General features: G+C 44.7%; 1 protein-coding gene across 2 annotated transcripts; it reads right to left on the bottom strand.

Annotated features, from left to right (window-relative positions):
* Positions 1-122: 122 nt before the first annotated feature.
* Positions 123-17,359, bottom strand: LOC132325852 (uncharacterized). 2 transcript variants are annotated; one of them, XM_059843406.1, is made up of 24 exons: positions 17,111-17,359; positions 16,970-17,040; positions 16,811-16,869; positions 16,582-16,674; positions 14,806-14,933; positions 13,314-13,460; positions 12,246-12,317; positions 10,687-10,854; positions 10,498-10,594; positions 9,433-9,650; positions 8,242-8,395; positions 7,197-7,405; positions 5,864-5,981; positions 4,812-5,017; positions 4,062-4,179; positions 3,817-3,983; positions 3,592-3,692; positions 3,376-3,497; positions 3,208-3,258; positions 2,927-3,110; positions 2,721-2,844; positions 1,554-1,650; positions 1,262-1,363; positions 123-734 (listed from the first exon to the last, which is right to left on the bottom strand). In XM_059843406.1, exons 2-23 carry the CDS (start codon positions 16,996-16,998, stop codon positions 1,281-1,283), a joined length of 2,745 nt encoding a protein of 914 aa, XP_059699389.1. In that variant the 5' UTR covers positions 16,999-17,040; positions 17,111-17,359; the 3' UTR covers positions 123-734; positions 1,262-1,280. The 2 variants fall into 2 exon arrangements, with proteins under 2 accessions (XP_059699389.1, XP_059699388.1); XM_059843405.1 differs by having other exon boundaries at positions 16,970-17,359.
* Between the last annotated feature and the right edge of the window lie 1,129 nt (positions 17,360-18,488).

The following is an 18,488-nucleotide window of genomic DNA, read 5'->3' as shown; positions in this document are numbered from 1 at the left end:
AAGCAAGCTTTCTGTGTGCACAGAAACAAAAAATACCAGGTGTCATTTTTGCCCATACTACAGTATCCATCTGCTCACATTTTGTAGAGTTAGCTTTTTCTATACAGGGGTGGGTGAGAGGAAATTGAGGAACTGACAGATTTCCAGGAAGGTCAGGGTGATGTCATACAGACATCAAATACAGACAAAGCTCTGCATTAGTGGGAGGAAGCGTGTGCTCTAGTCTTGCATGCTGGAGGGGTGCTGGCAGTGACTGCTTGGCTCTTTGAAGCCAGTGTTGGTACAGCAGATGGTTGCTGTTGCACATTAGCAAGGACATGTTTTGTGCTTACATTGCTCTGCTGTATTTTTATTTGACTTTTCAGGTTTGCACTTTACATTCAGATGGGAGGATTGGCAGTCACTTTATGAAGTATTACAAGAAGCAGCCATAATCAGGGCTGGAATAATTTTAGTGATCTGCATGTCCATATTTGAGCATCTGGAAGAGACACAAAGTGTTATTTTGCAGCCTTGGGTCATTTTCTGCTAAGTTTTCTTCTGTAGCCACTTCAGAGAGGCAACAGGTTGCAAGATTTACTGATGCTGTTAGCAGACTCAAGAACTTTTCAGTGCTGTCCCACCATCTGGTCTTTAAACTTCATACAAATAGTTCTGGTGGTTCCTGGAAGCAGTAGCTCCTGTGTCCCGTGGCACCATTTGGAAAGCAGCCAGCACAGCAGAGCCTTCAGGTGCTGTTGGAGACACACAGAGGCTGAAGTGAGGAGTGATGCTGGAGCAGACAGCTCAGCAGCTCTGGTCGTCCAAGGGTGGATGAAGCTATAGGAGAAATCCTACTCTTTGAAGGATTTGAACCATTCAAAAGCATTTGGAATATGGCAGAGTGCCTTAGTGCCTTAGTGTTTGTTTCTAAAATTTTGGATCTGTTTTCTCTCAGACTGGGGGCAGTCCTGTTGAAAACTTGTTGAAATAATACCTGGCTCCAAAACTGCCTGCTATGGCCCGAGTCCAGCATGCCCTGCTCTGCTGCTGGCATCTGCTCCAGAGGCACACCAGCTGTGTTTGGCTTGGCAGGGAGCTAGCTCTCCTTCTGCCCTCTCTCATGGGCTCAAGCTGAGACCATGGGACTGCAAACCATGTCCATTCCCTGTTCTTGTCCCAGAACTTTTATTTTGAGGTCCTCAAGGACAGGCTCTGCATTGCTTGTGTCACAAAGCATGGTGACCTCTTGGGGTGACTACACAGGGCCTGGTGTTCTTACCCAATTCAGTTTATGTGTGTCATCTTCGATGGGAAGCAACAATCCATACTGGTCCAGCAAGTACATAGCCCTGGAGACTGTCAGAAGGGCGACCTGGAAAGCCTGAGAACGATACACAATGTGTTTGTGTAGTTTTTAAAGAATATATATATATATGCTTAAAGGTGACATCATTGTTCATAGTCCATGCTCAAGGCATTTCAGATGCCAAAGTCAGAGCTCCTAAATCTCTGAGAAACTTCAGGTCAGGGGTGCATTGCAATGCACCCTCTTTTCCCCCTCCACAACCTACCCTTCCTCTCCCTGCTTGAGCTGCACTGTCCTCTGCAGGTGCTGCCAGGTTGTGTGTTGGTAGGAGAGCACGCTGCCACCAAACAGTGCACATACACCTGAGAAGAAGAAAAAATGCAACTTGATCCATATCAAATCCCACTTTGCAGAGCATTATTTTGTCTTTGCCTATTGTAGAAACTACAGCTGATTAGACTTATGCTTCTCTGAACACCTCCATGTGGCATCTTCTAGCTGAACGTGCCTTGAATTTAAAGTTGGTGTCAAGGAAGCCCTCAGGCAGTTTGGTAACTGAGAGGCTGAGACAGGAGAAGTTAAAACCTCTCGTGCTGCAGTGTATCAAAACTAGACAGAAACTCAATCTGGTGCCTGCTGCAGCTGCACTTAGGAAGCAGCACAAGCCAGAATTGCATCAAGGTCATTTCTGGCAAGTTCCAGAGTTGAGGTGCCTATGAAAGGCTGAGTAAATAATGATGCAGTTGCTTGAGCTGTCCAGGCCGGGCAAACACACCATGGCTGGTATCAGTACATGTCAGGACAGGCAGTTCACTCAGCTGGAGCAAAGTACCCTCAGGTGACTGTCCCGGGTTTTTCTCTGCTCTTTTTAGTCCTTAGAGGGGAACAGGATCTCAAACTTTCAGACCAAACCCACATGCCTCTGCTTCTCTGACACCTGAGGAGATGGATGACTGGCTAGGACAGATGGGAGACAACAGAGCTGAATTTCATGTGGATATTGGGCCATATAAGTTAATTTTTCTGCTCTAGACATTTTGAGTGTAAGTGATATGAATCTGATCCTACTCAAAGCCAGAACCACCATATAAAAATCATATTTACATACAATATTCTTTTGTTTACTCCAACCTGTCCAATCTCAAGTCAGCTAGGTGGCAGAGGAGATTTAAGAAGTTAACTGAATTAAAGCTGCATACCAGTCAGGGTATTTGAGTTGAATGTGAGGTGCCTAATTAAGTCTGTGAGGTGCCTAAATCTATTTCTCGAAGCATAGTGTCACAGAATATCTCAGGTTAGAAGGGACCCATATGGATCATCAAGTCTAACTTCAAGCTCCTTTAGCTCCAGCTAAACCACATGACTAAGATCATCATCCAGACTTCCAGGGTAGGGTCCATGTGTGGGAGGTGAGCCTTTCACTCAATCCTACCTGTTCCAGTTGCTGTGCCAGGGTCCTTACTGCCAGCCTTTTAAAGTGAGGAGGGTGTCTCACCCTGGGGCTAACAGGCACCAGACAGAACTCTGCAGCAAACTCACTGCCATTAATCTCACACCTATTTGAGAGGAAAGATCAACAGATATAAGTAGAAATTAGGGCTTTGCTGATGAGTTCATTGGACATTTAATACTACTTGCCCATCCACAGTGATGTTCCATCTTGGGGTGCTGTTGAAGTCTGGAGATGTGGCAACCCAGCAGTTTTCCAGGTACAACTCGACACTGGGGCTCTCATCTTTCAGCTCCACCTCAAGAAACACAGGCTCCATGGGTTGTTTGAGTATTGCCATGCTGGGCCCATAGAACTCCATGAAGGATTCATCTCAAGAAAATGTCAGGGGATTTTGTTGTTTAATATTATTTAAACTAAAACATACTTGGAAATTAAAATGATCTGATTTCCATAGGAGGAGATTTACCTTTGGACACTCTTGAAACTACATTCAGAGCTTGTCTTACCCTTCTGTAAGCTGCAGAGAAGGAAATGTTAGTGAGGTTCTTTAGGTGAAAGTAAGTACGTCTTAACAAGGGAACTTAGGACTGAAAGAGTCAGAGAGGTTTAAAAATGGAGGAAGAGAAATGCACACCTGCAGTATTTGAATGTGGGAACATTGTCCCAGAGCCAAAGGGAGGGGATGTGGCCAAGTCCCTGGAGAAGGCACCGAGCATTAGGGTCTCTTTTGCTTGGTAGTAGCACAAAACTGTTAGTCTAGAATGGAAGAAACAGCAATTTTTGTGTTCACATCTATTTCCCAGCAGCTGTACAGAAGTAAGCAGTGTCAGTGAGCAGCAGCAGCTCCTACCTGTAGTCTGGATCTCTTGTGATTGTTGGTGTGCTCTGTCCTGGAAGAGTCTCTTTCTCATAAGAGATTTCATTCTCATATATAATGTGGTCACCTTCAAACTGTGCATATGGGAAGCTCATTGTAAATTGACTTTTCTCAGGAGCTGGGGCAGGGAACCAAAGGAGAAAATGCAGGAGAGGCAGAGAGTTCCAGCAGATGTATCTGCTCTGGCCATGGACTTACCCTTACTGAAGTGCCACAGGTGGTGACATGGAACTTGAAGAAGGCATGGGCTTCATTATACTCCTTAGGCTTGCAGGAGCTGTCCCTTAGGTTGGTTTTACTCATGTCAATGGCAGGAACTGTCTTCATTTGGGCAGATACCATTATGGTGCCATCTGGGTGGCATACTGAGAAAGGCAGAGAGTTGGTTGTGAGCTCAAGAGAGAATCACATCTTTTTATTGATTGATCAGTTGCACAACTTACTTATAAATGCTGAAGAATTAAAACTGCAGCTAATGGAGAACATCTGTAAGGTCTCCATAGTTCTCACTTTCCTTAGGGCAACATCAAACCTTGCTTTAATTTTCTGAAAGGACACTTCCTGTGAAGGAGGAGATGGAAGAGATCTGTTATATCCTGTACATTATCCACATGTACCAAGCTCTGCTCCATGGCTTGTGCCACTTGAATACTAACAAGTCACAAGAGTTAAATCAGTGTGAAGGCTCAAGCCTAAAGAAACATTGGGGCAGAACTACAAGTTTTCTTGTATGAATTTATCAGTCACTGTCACAGAGATAAATTTGGGCTGATTATTGTAGAATAGTTCAAATTATTACAGCATCAATTTTCCCCTGCCATGTCTTAAAATTTCGGCAAAATTTCCTTTGAAAGAGCTTCTTTCATAAAAGCTATATTGAAATATTGTTTCTGGCTCAGTGCAGATGGGACATTTTGCCTCATCTTACTAAAAACACTGAGGAGTTTGGTTTTGAAGACTTGGTGCATATCTTTTAGAGACAAGTGGGGACTGCAGATTGCACAATACATGGCATCACCATCAGAATCCATGTCTGATGACTCTTATCCTACCTGCTCTGTCTCAGAGTCCTTCCCTCTGGAGGTTTTCCAGCATGTGCAATACCACAGCACTACAGGCTGCGACTGTAGGACTCTGTGGGAGCAAACAATCCTATGTGCTTTAGAAAAGGCACTGCTAAACAGCTCCTGTACCTCATAGATGAGTCCCCCAGCAAACAGAGGTATTTGCAAGATCAGGTGTGTGGAGTTGGTGGCTGCAAGGTACCCATTGGTGAGGGCAAGGTGCCGGTTCAGGAGCTTGTTACCAAGGTACAAGTCCCAGTACTGGTGCAAGCCAGAAGTGGGCAGGGTCAGATACAGGTTTTCTTCATCACAGGAACCAGCTGCTTCTGGAATGTCTGTGGGAAGAAGGTGGGATGAAGAGTTAGCAATGAAGGAAGGTTTGAGTGGTGAGTCTTGGCCCAGGCAGGGATTTCTGTCACAGGTGAGAAACCCCAGCAGCCTGTTATGTGCATGCTGGCATCGTCTGCAGGGCTTGGCTGTGTTGTTGGGGGTGTTCCAGCTGACATCTGGTGGGATGGGGAGTCCTGCTTCAGCAGTGGCCTGCCAGCTTCCTTCCAGGACTGTGCCCTGTTTCAATAAGGCAAGTTGAGCTATTTATGTAAATACATTTTTGATCACCCTTCTGTGAGCTGAACAAGAGCTATTTCAGAGATAAAACAGTGAGGAGACTGTTATCTTTGTGGTATGCAAAAATCGAATAAATTTGAGAAAATACCAAACAGACCTCCTGACTGTTTTAGTAACCTGCTAAGTACAGCTCTTAGTGGATGATTTCTCCTTATAGAAATTCTGTCTTTGGAGATTAGAGCAATGTTTTTGAGTCAGTTAAGTTCTGCCCTGGATGCGGAGGCAGAATTGTGTTTGAGGACACACTGAAACTTGTAGCAATGTCTGAAAGTTTTGCCAGTAGATGTATGTTCATGTTCTGAGGCATCTTGTTCACTGAGTTTGCAAGCCAACTTCTTCTGCACACTTGTTTTATTGCTCTCAGTGTCTCGAGGGCAGACTGTCTTGCCAGTATGCAGAAGAGCTGCCATCAGTGGAGCAGCAACTTGGCTGTAACCAACAATGAGCTGTGGAGGGGTGGGGTTTTCCCCAAAGCACTCACTCTGATGCTCTCACTGAATTCAATGACAGCCATGCTGTTGATGCAAACCAGTTACTGTCAGGGGAAAGCTTACCAATATCAGCAATCACACACTCCACCTCTGCTGAATGATAGTAGAGCGTCATCTCCGGACCCACGCTCAGGGTGTAGTTGACCAGGAGAGTGTATTTTGTTTCATTTCTATTCACATACTGAAAGAGACAGAAGCGTAAGGCTGCAGCAGCTTTCAGAATAGGCAGGCATGTATATTCTGAACAACACTAAATAATTATTCCAACACCCTCCTCTCCCCTGCAAATAGCTCAGGCTCCAAAAGCATCACTTCAGCTGGCCTAAAGCTATTCAGAAATCTGGCCTGGATTCAACAGCTCTTTCAGCCAAACATAAATGTGGAGAATGTTGTGCCTTTTCAGAAAATGAAGACAGAAGTGAACACAGTGGTGGTTCCTCTGTAGCCCAATGGGAGGGAGATCCAGGTCCAAATCCTTATTCTTCTTTACTCAGAATGTGGGCTGAAACCAGGAGAGTAAGTAATCGGTTGAACAGAAGGTGTGAGGACATGCTGTGAGAGATCCCTCTCAACATCCTCTTTTCCTTTACTGAAAGTGCTCCCAAAGCAAAACCTGCTGTTCAACCTGAAGGAAATACTTCTGGATTTTTCTTTTCTGCCTTTGATTCTTAATGCAATTTGACTGTGGTTTGACTGCAGCCTGAAAACTATTTGTGTAAATCCTGCGCGTTCACAATGTTGTTCCTTGTAACAGCATCACAGCCCTGTGTGGTTTGGTTGAAATAGTGGTAGAGGACTTGCAGTTATACATCCTCCCACTGAAATGAGAGGTTGAAATCCCTCTGTGAGTATATACCTTTTACAAATATTTAGATTACAAATGGTTTGAAGCTTAACAAAATTACATTTAGAGTACCCTGAGCCTGCCCGTAGCATGCTCACATGGGTCATGGCCTGTGCCAGCAGTCACACAGTGGCTTCAGGAGTTACTGGATTTTTGAAACTGGTGTTTGCCAGCATTGCAATAATTGATTTATTTTTATAAGACTCTCCTGTTTCAAAGGGCAGCATCTAATACAGACTTGACAAACCTCTTCCTGCTGGGTGTGCACTCAGACATTATCCATGCTGACAGGCACTACAGGAAGTAACATTTCATCCCATCTAATTACGCTTGATACTGATCTCCTAGAGATCTATGGAGAGCAAGGTGGGGACATAAAAGCCTCTAATCTTAACTCAAATGATCTCAGACTCATTGACACCTTTATGACCTTTATGAGCTTTTATTAACCAGCAAGGAACTGTTGTTGGTTAATAAAAGCTGGACCATGCTCTGTAAAGGGACTGCCCCACCTCCTCCACTCTGCTGCTGAAGTGACCTGCTGTATCCTACCTCTCTCAGAACATATGGGTCATCAAAAGAAACTTCCAGGATAAATGCTTTTGTTCCATTAGAAAAGGGAGTTTCATAAATCTTGAAGCCGTGGTGCTGTGCTTCCCTCAGGGAAAATGGCACATTTCCTACTGTGATTGCCACCAGAGAGACATCAGGAAGAAAGTGTCCAAATGCAACATTAAATAGCCTTTCCTCTGGCACAGTGTCTGCAGGGAGAGAGCATCAAATTACTGCTGATGTGGATCAAATAAGGAGGACGGTTGGGGTGGCCTCCCATTCAAATTCCAGGAAACTTAGCCAACAGCCATCTCTTTAATGGCTCTGATTAATGAGTGTTTGTGTTCTAGTCAGATCTGAAATACTCTGAGTACATGAGAATTGCTTCAAGCTGCAGGGGATTAACAAATACATAGAACTTTATAGAAAGTGGGTTCAGTGACTTTCTAGAGGTGCACTATGATGTGTGATACCTTTAAAGAAATCTAGAATCTAGTTCAGCCGCATAAAATTTGAAAAAATATCATAATGTATGGTAAGAGGCTCCTTTTTCTTTTTATATCGCTTATCCAGACAATTCCAAGTATCATTAGTGCCTTAATGCATTGGAAAATAACATTTAAAAACCATGACTGCGGCACTGGGCGGTACAATGATTTCAGTATGCTCCCAAGGTATCAAATGCAGGCAGTTTGGGAGAGAAAATACCATCAATGAATGCTGTTCTCAGACAGTTCTTCCCAGTGTGATAACTGCACATCACGACATCTTTAATCCAGTGCTCACTGGAAAAACCCAGGCACTAACATGAAATGAATGTTTACATTTTAATCAGCAACTTATAAGTTATGACTAAAGGTTTTTTGGTATTTTGTTTTTTTTTGTTTGTTTGTTTGAATACAATACTTGAATCTTGACTTTGCCTAGAAAATTGTAAGTGGGAGTTGAGAATATTCTGGTGAATGTAGATGTGTGGCGCAGGTTGGGTGGAGCAGTGTATAGCACAGCTGAAGATTGGTAAGGGTCCATGAGAGGAATGACTTACTGTTGATAACAGTTGGTATTTGTGGCATGAAAGGTGTGGTGATGGATTTGATGACTGTATACTTCGTGGTTTGCCAGTCTGCATCCGTCCACGTGTGCTCCAGAAACAGGTCAATGCAGTAAGTGACTCCATATACACCACCAGATATGGAGCTCTAGGAGGTAAAATGTGTGATTAAGTCATAATTCTCAGTAGCTTAATGAAGAGATGACTGAATGTGGTTAAAATTCTCACACTAGGAAGAGCAAATGGAATTCTAGTACAGCCTGGGATGGATTTTGCTAGGAGACTTTGCTTGTTTGTTTGGTAGCTTGGCCCATTAGTGTGGTTCATGTGTGGCTCAGATACTGCTGATATCCTTAATAAGGAAGTATCAGGTTTTCAGAGGTGTCCTCATTAACTTTAGCATGTCACCACTTTTTTTTTTTTTTTTTTTTACCATCCCTGGACTACCAGTCATGTCTCTTGTTCTGTCTGTTACACAAGTAGGGAACTCCTGAAGGTGATAAGTACATTGGCAATATTCCTACAAGATGCCATCTTGTAGGAATATTGCCAACTCCTTTCTAGGTGTTCAAGTTTGGTGGAGTTTTGAGCAGCCTGATCTAGTGAAAGATGTTTCTGCCCATGGCAGTGGAGTCTGGAGTAAATTGTCTTTAAAAGTACATTCCAGCCCAAACTATTCTCTTCTGGTCTACTGAACATTCCTTTTGACGTTGCCTCTGAATCTGTAAATTATATATTGATGAGGAATAAACTGTGTTCAAAGCAGGTGACTGCACCCTAACAACATGCAGAGAACCTGTCCCTTGCTAAACCATGCTATCTTGGAAACTGGCAGGAAATTACTCATTGAGCCAGGCCAGAAGTTTACCAGGACTAGTTTCATTATCAAACAATATGGACAATTAAATTCCAATGTCGAGAAATTCCTTCACTCTTAATGTATTAGTATGAATTATAGATTATTAACAAAAGGCAGCCTCTTGCTTCTACCATGTTTTGTCATTATTAATTCCTAGTTTCTGAGTAAGTGCTTTCAAAACAGAGAAAAAGCATCTAGATCTTCAAATATTTTTTGTCTCTGCAAATTTTAAGCAGCAGTTAATCGGTATTTGGATTTATCAAGATTTGGAAACATCTGTAGTACAGGCCCTCAAATGTATTTGTGTGTGACAGGGTTGTACTAACCTCTAGCTTGCCCCCTTCTGCTCCAGTAGGGATGGTTATTCTGATGTGTGTCTCGTTGTACTCCAGTAAGTAGTTCATCTCCTCTGGATTCACTATGACTTGATCATCCACTCCCATTACAATGCTTTTAGACAGGAAGGTGGATTCCTGGACCACTAGTGTGGGGATCACTCTTGGCACAGTCCATGTCAGTGTGGTATCGGTGAAGCTGATGCCATCTGTGGAGTTACATAGACAGTTCCAGAGAGGGGGCAATTGGGGTTACCACTCAGTCCCATCTCTGCCTTTCCCTGATTCCATTTCACTAGGATATCTCCACAGCTGTCACTGATGCAACACCTTGTAGGATATTAGCCAAAGGATGGCTATTTTGTCACAGAGACCCTGGCACTAGAAGCAGACCTGAATCACCAGTTTCAGGTGAATCATTAATTTATTCAGAAGAACTGGCAGCTGTGCTCCCAGCTACCTGCTCTGTTGTCCCAGGGCTTACTGGCAAAAGGAAGAGGGCAGAGAGTTACCTGTTTGGACCTTCTTGAAATATTGGCTTCAAGGTCTCATCAACTTAAAACCTTGTGCTTCCTCATCACTTGTTCACATTAATAATCTTTATGAGATTATTAATGGCTGTGAGAGCCAGGTGCAGCCACCACTTCTCTGCAAAAAGCCAGGCTAGTCCTGCCTCTTCAGAGAAAAGGATTATGTGAGTTTCAAGGATGCAGAGCTGCATGCCTTGCATGGAATAGTATGAAAAAGAAGAGCCAAGGCTGTGGAATTAGTCCAGGGGAGGATCCCTGGCTCTTCTATAGCAGTTTTTCTTGTTTCCAGTTCCCTGCATCTAATGTGGGGATTTGAGAAACCAGAGACATGACACTGCACTGGGAACACAAGTAATGTAGTGTCACAGCAGGGACTGTGTTTGTCCAGGACTAAAGCCACAGACTCATAGCTCATGTTGCTCTGAGGGAAGCTTGTAAACCTCTTTTCTTAGTGAGAATGGGAAGACTGTGTTTTCTACTACCTCCTTCAGTGGTTATTTTTAGTGAAGAAGGAAGAGATCCTTACCAACAGGACAGGAGACAGTTGTGTCAATCAGCAAAAGCAGCCACCGCTGCCTGTACATGGAAGTGGAAGTGATCATGTTCATATTTACACCACTGACCTGTTTGAGCCCAGGCAGAAAAAGAGAGCTGATGCTCTGGAGAGGCAGTGGGAACAGCAGAGCTTTGTGTCTGGCTGGGATCAGCAACTCACCACGCTGACGTCAGACTCGTTGCTGTGGTAGGGCGCTCGCAGGTACACTCGGGACAGGCTGTTATTGAAGCTGTAGCCCAGTTTTACTGCATCACTTACTGTTATTCTCTTTCTCCCTGATGGAGAAACAAACATCAGTTGCCATTGCTGGTATGCAACATTTTGAGTCTGCAAGAGAGAGATGAGCTATATCAGTTCTACGTTTACCAAAGTGTCTTAAAAAGCTGAGTAGTGATACTGTGGTGCCTGTTTTCCTGTTAGAAGTGGGAGTAACTGGAATGATACTAGGAGCTCATCTCAGGCAAGTAATACCCTTGAGATATGTATGTGTGTGTGTGTGTGTGTGTGTATATATATATATATATATATATGAGTATATAAAGATAAGGAATTCTAGAGCTTTTTAAGGCATCTTTAGAGATACTCTTCTAGCAGTCCTGGAAGAAGCGTAGACAGGTGGCCATGAACAAATCCACTGTTGACAAAATATCTGTGCTGTTAAGAAACTGATTGTCCCCATGTCTATTGATTGCTGGAGCAGGCCAGAGGCCAAATGATAGACTACCATTTATATTGTGTAGCCATACTGTGTCAAAGATAAGAGGAGAGCAATGCCTGTACTGGCCTAGAACAGAGTCCCCTGCAGTGATGGCCATATGGAACACAGTCAAAAGGAAAATGGGCATCGGGAGCAAGTAAGACATGAGAAATGTGGGACAAGCATATGTATTTGACAGAATCACAGAATGGTTAATGTTGGAAGGAGCCACTGGAGGCCATCTAGTCCAACCTCCCTGCTTAAGCAGGTTCCCCACGAGTGTGGTACTCAGGATGGTGTCCAGGCAGCTTTTGAGTTTCTCCAGATGAGATTCCACACCTTCTGTGGGCAATCTGTTTCATTCTTCCTCACATTCAGGTGGAACTTCCAGTGGATCAGTTTCTGTCTGGTCTCTTGTCCTACTGCTGGGCACCACTGAGGAGAGCCTGTCTCCATCCTCTTCACGCCCTTCCTTCAGATACTTGTGTGCTAAGATCCTCTCCTAGTCTTTCCCAGTCTAAATGGGCCCAACTCCCTCAGCTTTTCCTCATAAGATAGATGCTCCTGTCATCATTTCCCACTCGTTCTTTCCAGCCTCAAATATTTTTCATCTCAGTGACTCCTGAGCTATCTGTACCTTCTTTGTATTTTGTATGTCTTATTGGATTTCTCTTCAGTCAACTTTTCCAGACTTTCCTTGGGATCAAGTAAGGTTTTAGCAGCCACAACATCTTTTGGTGATGAGTTTGACAGTTTCACTACCCATTGTGTGAAGAACCACCTACCTTTGTTTGTCTTGAGCTCAGTTTCCACTAATGGAACAAGTGTATGACTCTGTTCTCCCACCTAAATGTCTTTTTGCAGTCTAGAGGTCTAAAAATACTTGAGAGGTTTTCAGTACTTGACGGCAAATTTGTCATCTCCCTTTTTTGTCAGAGATGGAGCTATGCCCCAAGAATGACTCATAGGAGCAGAGAGAAGAGGCAGGCTAGGAACTGTTAGGAAAGACTCCCCTTCATACCTCTGGCAGTGCTGACATCCATGCTACGGTGTAGTCATTTGAAACTGCTGGGACATCAGTCTTCACTGACACCTGGGGACACAGGAGATTCTTTGGGAGCAATGGGAGCAAACAGATCTTCAGTATTATTACAGGCATGGGGAACAGTATCTATCAGGATTTAGCAGTTTGCATTCATTGGAGGCAATTAAAGTGTTTCCATGGAGGTTCTTGATTGCAGTAATTTTTGTGGCCTTAAAGTGAAAGTTAGTTGGCCTGGGTCTCTCCACTGGAGTTGTAGGAAAGCAGGCTATTGGTATTAACAGGACTGGTTCTCTCTTCCCATGCAGGCTGAACACCTGAAAATGCAGGATCCCCAGTACCTAAGGTAGGTGCTGTGGTGTAAATCCTTCCCACATGTGCTGCAGAGTGAGGCAAGGAAACAGGACAGTCAGAAGACACCTGTACCATGGTTTAATTGTGTTGCAACACTCAGACATGACTGCACAGCCTTGAGTTCTGACAGGAGAAGTGTGTTTTCTTTCTCCTGCCTGTTGCAAGCATGCACAGAAAGCAATGAGATTTGGATTGTTTGCTGCCTCATTTCTGCACTGGTGTGTAGGTGATGGCAGCAGGCTGAGCAGCCCAATTGCACCCCCTGGCAGGAGTCAGCTCCTGTCTCACAGTCATGTTCTGTGAGTTGTGTGATTCAGCAGAGATGCAGCTCTGCAAACTCTAGGTTTTATTATTGCAGATATGAGGATGACATTCTCACTGCTGCAGCACTTTATGACCAAGAGGGACTCTCATGAGCTTAAGAGTTTGGCCTTGAGCCTCTCTGTTGATTTGCTTGCAGAGGTTTGCCTTACTTCATCTGTACAGTTAACTGAGTTTCACTGCATACAAAATATTTATGGCATGTAAATTGTTACTAATCAGATCTACAGTTACACACTCTGCTAAATATCAGCAGGTTGCTATTATGCCTGGTACATGGGGTACAATCAACTTTTGACAGGAATTTGTGGATGTTGCTGTGCCTGGCAGGATGCTTGGATGTAGCCTTGCCTTCAGTGGGAAGGTTTTTACCTCCATGTAGTTTTCTTCACACACAATTTCTCTTGAAGCCCAGGATGCATAGGAGCAGTACATAGGGTAGGTGTAGGTGACAGCTGCCCTCATGCTTGAAAATGAGGAGACTTTGATGTTCACAGTCAGTGAAAACAGCTCATCTGCCTGGGAAGAAAAACTGGCAATTCAGCAGCTGGTGTGGAAGGTTCCAGCAGTGGCTGCATGGGACCAGGCAGCCCAGTGTCCTGTTTCTGAGAGTGTTTTATGGTGATGAGAACAGCTTGACAACTGCAGTCACAGCTCCTACAACATACCACTCTGTCTGAAATGGTTTGCATGCAGGATCTTACTGAGCCAGGGACATTGCCTCAGCACTCACAGCCTTTCCCCCAGACCCCATCTCAGCTCTGTTCTTGCCACTCTGTAAAGGAGCAGCTGGTCAAGGGCAGACCTGACCTACCTTACTGTGAGATTCATGTTTCTCCTCTTTGTGACACAGGGAAAGTACTGGAACTTTTGTTTTGATCTAAGTAGTTCAGATCTAATCTACAAATGCTATTTAATGTTTAACACCAGACTAAATCCAGTAAAAAAAATCCTTTTGGTTCTTCGGCTCCCCAGAAGCCACACACAAAGCCATAGACTGTCCTTCTGTCTGACATAGATGTGTATTTTTTTACAGAAGAAGGCAAAACCTTTACAGAAAAATTTCCAGCCTGGAAATCCAGGTCATTGCACAGCACACTGTACACCCCCATTCTTGTTAGCTAACTCTTCCTATAAAGTTTTACCATATTTTTTCTGTGGGGCTTCCAGGACCAACCAGACTAAACATGGACAAGCAATGAAGTTTCTACTCTGATTTGTTCTGGTTTTGGGTACATTTCATCTCAACTCACATTTAGAAATTAGAAATCCAGGCTACACTTTTACATGTATTTTTGGAAGGGGTGAATCACCTTCTGGAGATGCCTGCTTCTCTCCATTGACTATTGTGGAAGAGTAAACAACTAGTTTAGACTAGACATTATCTTTTAGATGGCTAAAGTTACGTGAGGCAAATCTGGGTCTAACAGACGTGTGTGATCTACGTACCTAGGCATGTGTTAACAGGCACATTACCACACAAATTAAGCCAGGAAATGATCTGCCAGAATCACACTGCAAACACTGCTTTTTCAAGCAGATGCCTACTTCTTTCCAGAGAGGCTTTCAAGAAACTCTCTGGCAAATCAGCAGCTACAAGGATATGCTTGAGAACTGGCAGCTACTCAGCAGCATTAGGATAAGTGTCATTCCATGGAGAGAGGAAATCCCATGTCAGTCACACTGAACAAACCTCCCAGCAGAGAGCCATTGCCTATTCATTTCCACGCTACACTCCCAACACTAGTTCCTTGAGTTCAGTATTTTCAAACATGCCATTAGAATGCCATATACTATCTCAGTTTTGTGTTTTTGGAGAAGATGCACTGCCTGAGCTGCTTCCAAGCCCGTGTCTGGGCCTTACCTCATTGGCCACGTGACAGCCGAGCACCGAGGCGCGGAGCACGGGATTGCCCCACACGTCCTCTGACAGCACATAGCCACAGCGAGAGGCCAATTGCTCATCCAGCAGAACAGGGCCAGAATAAGGATCTGCAGAAAAAGGGAAAGAGATGTGGGATGTGAAACTCAAGGCAAGTCCTGGGGCAGACTGGTGCTGAGGTCCTCTCATGCAGCTCGTCTCCGTGTGGGTTGGGTGCTCTCCAGTGACAAGTGCTGCTAAGGAGCTGGTGACACTGTGCTGGCATGTGTAGGACTGCATGAGGCAGCTCGGCATCACTCAAGCTCACACGCATAATGTTCACTTCAATGCCTGTTTCCTTGTGTCCAGAAGCTTGTGCCATTGCCACTTTGAAGTGCTATTAGGAGAGTTTCTCTGAAGCATCACCTACATTTCTCCCTCCCTGATTTTGATCTCTAGAAAAGAGTTATGGGCTATTAAACCCATCTGTTTCTAAAAATCATCAAGTTGGGATAATCTGCTGCTCGCTCTGCTCACAGGATGAGGTCACAGATCTGTTTTGGGTGGGCACTTTTACATATTGATCAGGTTTGCTGCTTCTCTCTGCGTGCTGTGAAGCCTATGGGGGAGCCAACAAGAGACAAGGCAGGGACTGGCTGTGCTCAGCTCTTGATGATGGTAGAATTAATAACAGCGTATTTTGTTAATCATCTGCCCTCTGATTAAGGAACTATTTTAGTCTTGGGTTAGACACAAGAATCTGTACAAATAGATAGGGTTTAACTAGCTGCCAGTGCAATTTCTAGATTTGTCTGTCATGCCTATATGTTGGACAGTTCTAGAACTGCTGTTTCAGTAGATGGATGCCTGCAGGCAGGATAGGCTCAGAAGATAAGTGGGAATAATTTTGGAAGAAGAAGGAATAGCTTTTATGAGACCAGCTGATAGAGCTGGAAGAAACAAACAGCATTTTGTGCCTGAAGGCTGGTCTGTTTTTTCCAGCAGTATCAGTTACTCTCATAAATGCTATCCCTTCTGCCCACACCCTTTCCGTACTTGATTTTTTCAGTTCTGCCTCCAAATCAAATGAAAAAAAACATAACCCAGAAAAGAGTGTACTGATCTCAAGAGAAATTAATTAGGTTTGGGGTGAAATCACATACTTTTTACAATCTGATGTGAACTTTTTCTGGTTTTCATTTTGGTTCCGAAGATTTTTGTTTTCCACAGAAAATGGAACCCCTTTGTCCAATCTGAATCATGGTATTTAAATGCCACTGTGGTGCTAAATAAAAAGGAAATAAAGATACCCTCCAAAGTCCTTTAATAGCTGCAGCACTCACTCAGCCCTCACAGAGAGTGTGTTTTGTGGGAATTACCCAGCCTACACTGCTGTTGTCATTATGCTGGTCAGGACATATCCTATCTGCGATGTTGCCTTTGTTTTCCTTGCTGGACATTGTAATGGCTCAGCAGAGGGAAGAATGGAAGCCAAATGTCAGTCCTTCCTCCTCAGACCACCCTTTCCGCTTTCCCAGCACTGAGGCAGCACGGGGCAGAGGGGGCTGTGCCTGTAGTTACTAGCTTTACCTCTCTGCAGGGTTAGTGCCCAAATTGAGGCGGGAGAGGCTGGCTCAGGGCGACGAGGATGTGCTGCAGGTTCCTTGGGTGAGTTACCAATTATCAATAGATGGCAGCAGCACCCAGATCACAGACTCTGGGATCTCTTAGGTGATTCCCCAGCCTTCATGTTATTCAGGGCTGCCACTTGTAACTCACCATAGATTTCCAGCTGGAAGAACTTTCCCTGGAGCAAGAGTTTATTCAGTTTCATCCAAAAAATTCTGGAGCGGCAACTGCTCTCTACAAAACCTAGTGGGAGTACATATAGAGCTGATGAGTCAGTGGGACTGGAGGGCAGAGAGGAGGCACATCGTGTTATGAGCAAAATAACAGAGTTCTCATCCTTGCCTCTCTCCCCACTCTGCTTTTATCATGTTTCACCAACCTGGGGGAGCCATCCGCCTCCCTTGTCCCAGCCAGAACAGGAAGAAAAACAGCCAGATCCTGCAGTATAAGCACATGAACTAATAATAGGGAGAACAGAGAGAAAAAAATAAAATATCAAAATGGAAAATTAAGGAGGTGGAAACCAAAGTCTTGTTACCTGTGTAGCAAGTGACCCACAGTCTCCATCTGTCCCCAGGGACCTGTGCATGGGCAGCAAAGTCCTCCTCCCTGTGAAGTAAAGCAGACCCAGGTGTGCAGGTGGAACTTGGTCAGACCCAGGAGCAGGGGTACAGGTTACCTTTCACAGACTGTGCTGTCTTCTCCAAAGCTTGTGTGTGGACCAGGAGAGGCCAGTGGCTTCTGTTGTGGAAGGACATCTGGGTGGAATCCTGCAGTGCCCTGCAATGTTATCAGAGCTTGCTCCCAGCAGGGGAGGCAGCTCCCTCTCTCTGGGAGGGCACAGCACCCTCCTGCCAGACATTTGCAAGGTCAGAGGCTGCTGCTGAGCCTAACTGTAATGAGTACAGCAGAGGGTGCTTGGTGCTTTCCATCGACCCCTGGGAAGTACTCTCATTCCTTACAAGCCAGTCGGGTAGCTCTAGCTTCAGGTCTTTAGAACACATGAAACATTTCTCCAGAGGTATTTTAATTGGGTTTACACAGGAAATACATTTTTGTTTCTGTGAAATGTCTCAGTGACCCAGCCATGCCAGAGATAACAGCAGTACTTTGGCAGCTGCACGTTTTGCTTTTGTGGATCCAGTTAGGTTGCCCTTTGATTTGTTTGATTATCAGAGAGTGTTTTGGTGAAAACATCTTGTTTTCAGAAGTGCTGCAATATCTCTGTATCAGTCAGACCATGTGCAGGTCTGTAAATGGCCAAGCATCTTGCCTGGGAAAGTCTCTGCTCATAATGGGAGTTGTTTCTCTGGGACCGCAAGTGACCCAGGACAGAAAGGCTGAGAGGCTTGGACAGCTAAAAGTGCAGCTTGTGTGGCATGGATGAGCCAGGGCAGGGTGAGGAGTACAAGAGACAGGTTGACATTTTAGCCATTTCAACCCAGAGCTCAATTTCCTTTTTGCCCCCATTTTGGGCCATTGACCAAACATTCAGACATGAGCAGAACTGTGCTGTAGAACAGATTGTTTTTGCTGTGCACTTCACCACTGTGGGATAAACAAAAGCCAGTGGGCACATCCCCTCCCAGGACACAGTGCAATCAGTGTGATTTCTCCCTCTCTCACAGGACCTGTGCAGAAACAGCAGTGCCCACCACCGCCCTGCCAGACACGCTCACTTTGCACAGCAGCAGGGAACAGTGGCACACATCTTGTGTGAGTGCTCTGGAGTGGAGCCCCAGGGCTTTAACAATCTCCTAATTAATATCCTTTGGCCACAAGACCCTTTCTCATTCAGTGGGAGCTGAAGTCCAGCCACAGCTTCTGCCACAACTTCTCATGAGCCCAGGCAGGACTGGCTGCGTGATCCTGGCCCCCGTCAGCTCTGTGTCCGAGTGACTCTTCATTGGATCCAGCTGGAGCTGGAATCCTGCTGGAAATGGCCGTACTCAGATACCACAGTGATGAGTGTGGTGTAACAATGAGAATTTGAATTTTGAGTGAAAACTTCAGTATACTTGGATAGCAAACAGTTCCAATTTTGATAAGCCACTTCC

Source organism: Haemorhous mexicanus, chromosome 3 (assembly GCF_027477595.1).
Source record: "Haemorhous mexicanus isolate bHaeMex1 chromosome 3, bHaeMex1.pri, whole genome shotgun sequence".
Classification (NCBI taxonomy): domain Eukaryota; kingdom Metazoa; phylum Chordata; class Aves; order Passeriformes; family Fringillidae; genus Haemorhous; species Haemorhous mexicanus.
This window is presented reverse-complemented; position numbering and strand designations above follow the sequence as displayed.

What these genes read in the sequence shown, in the direction of transcription:
- LOC132325852 (XM_059843405.1), bottom strand. Translation starts at nt 16,998, where the DNA reads ATGGAGACTGTGGGTCACTTGCTACACAG. An exon ending in TAATTCTTCAGCATTTATAA is followed by an intron (nt 3,984 to 4,061) that starts GTAAGTTGTGCA and finishes TGCCTTTCTCAG; the next exon opens with TATGCCACCCAGATGGCACC. An exon ending in CCTGTGGCACTTCAGTAAGG is followed by an intron (nt 3,693 to 3,816) that starts GTAAGTCCATGG and finishes CCATATGCACAG; the next exon opens with TTTGAAGGTGACCACATTAT.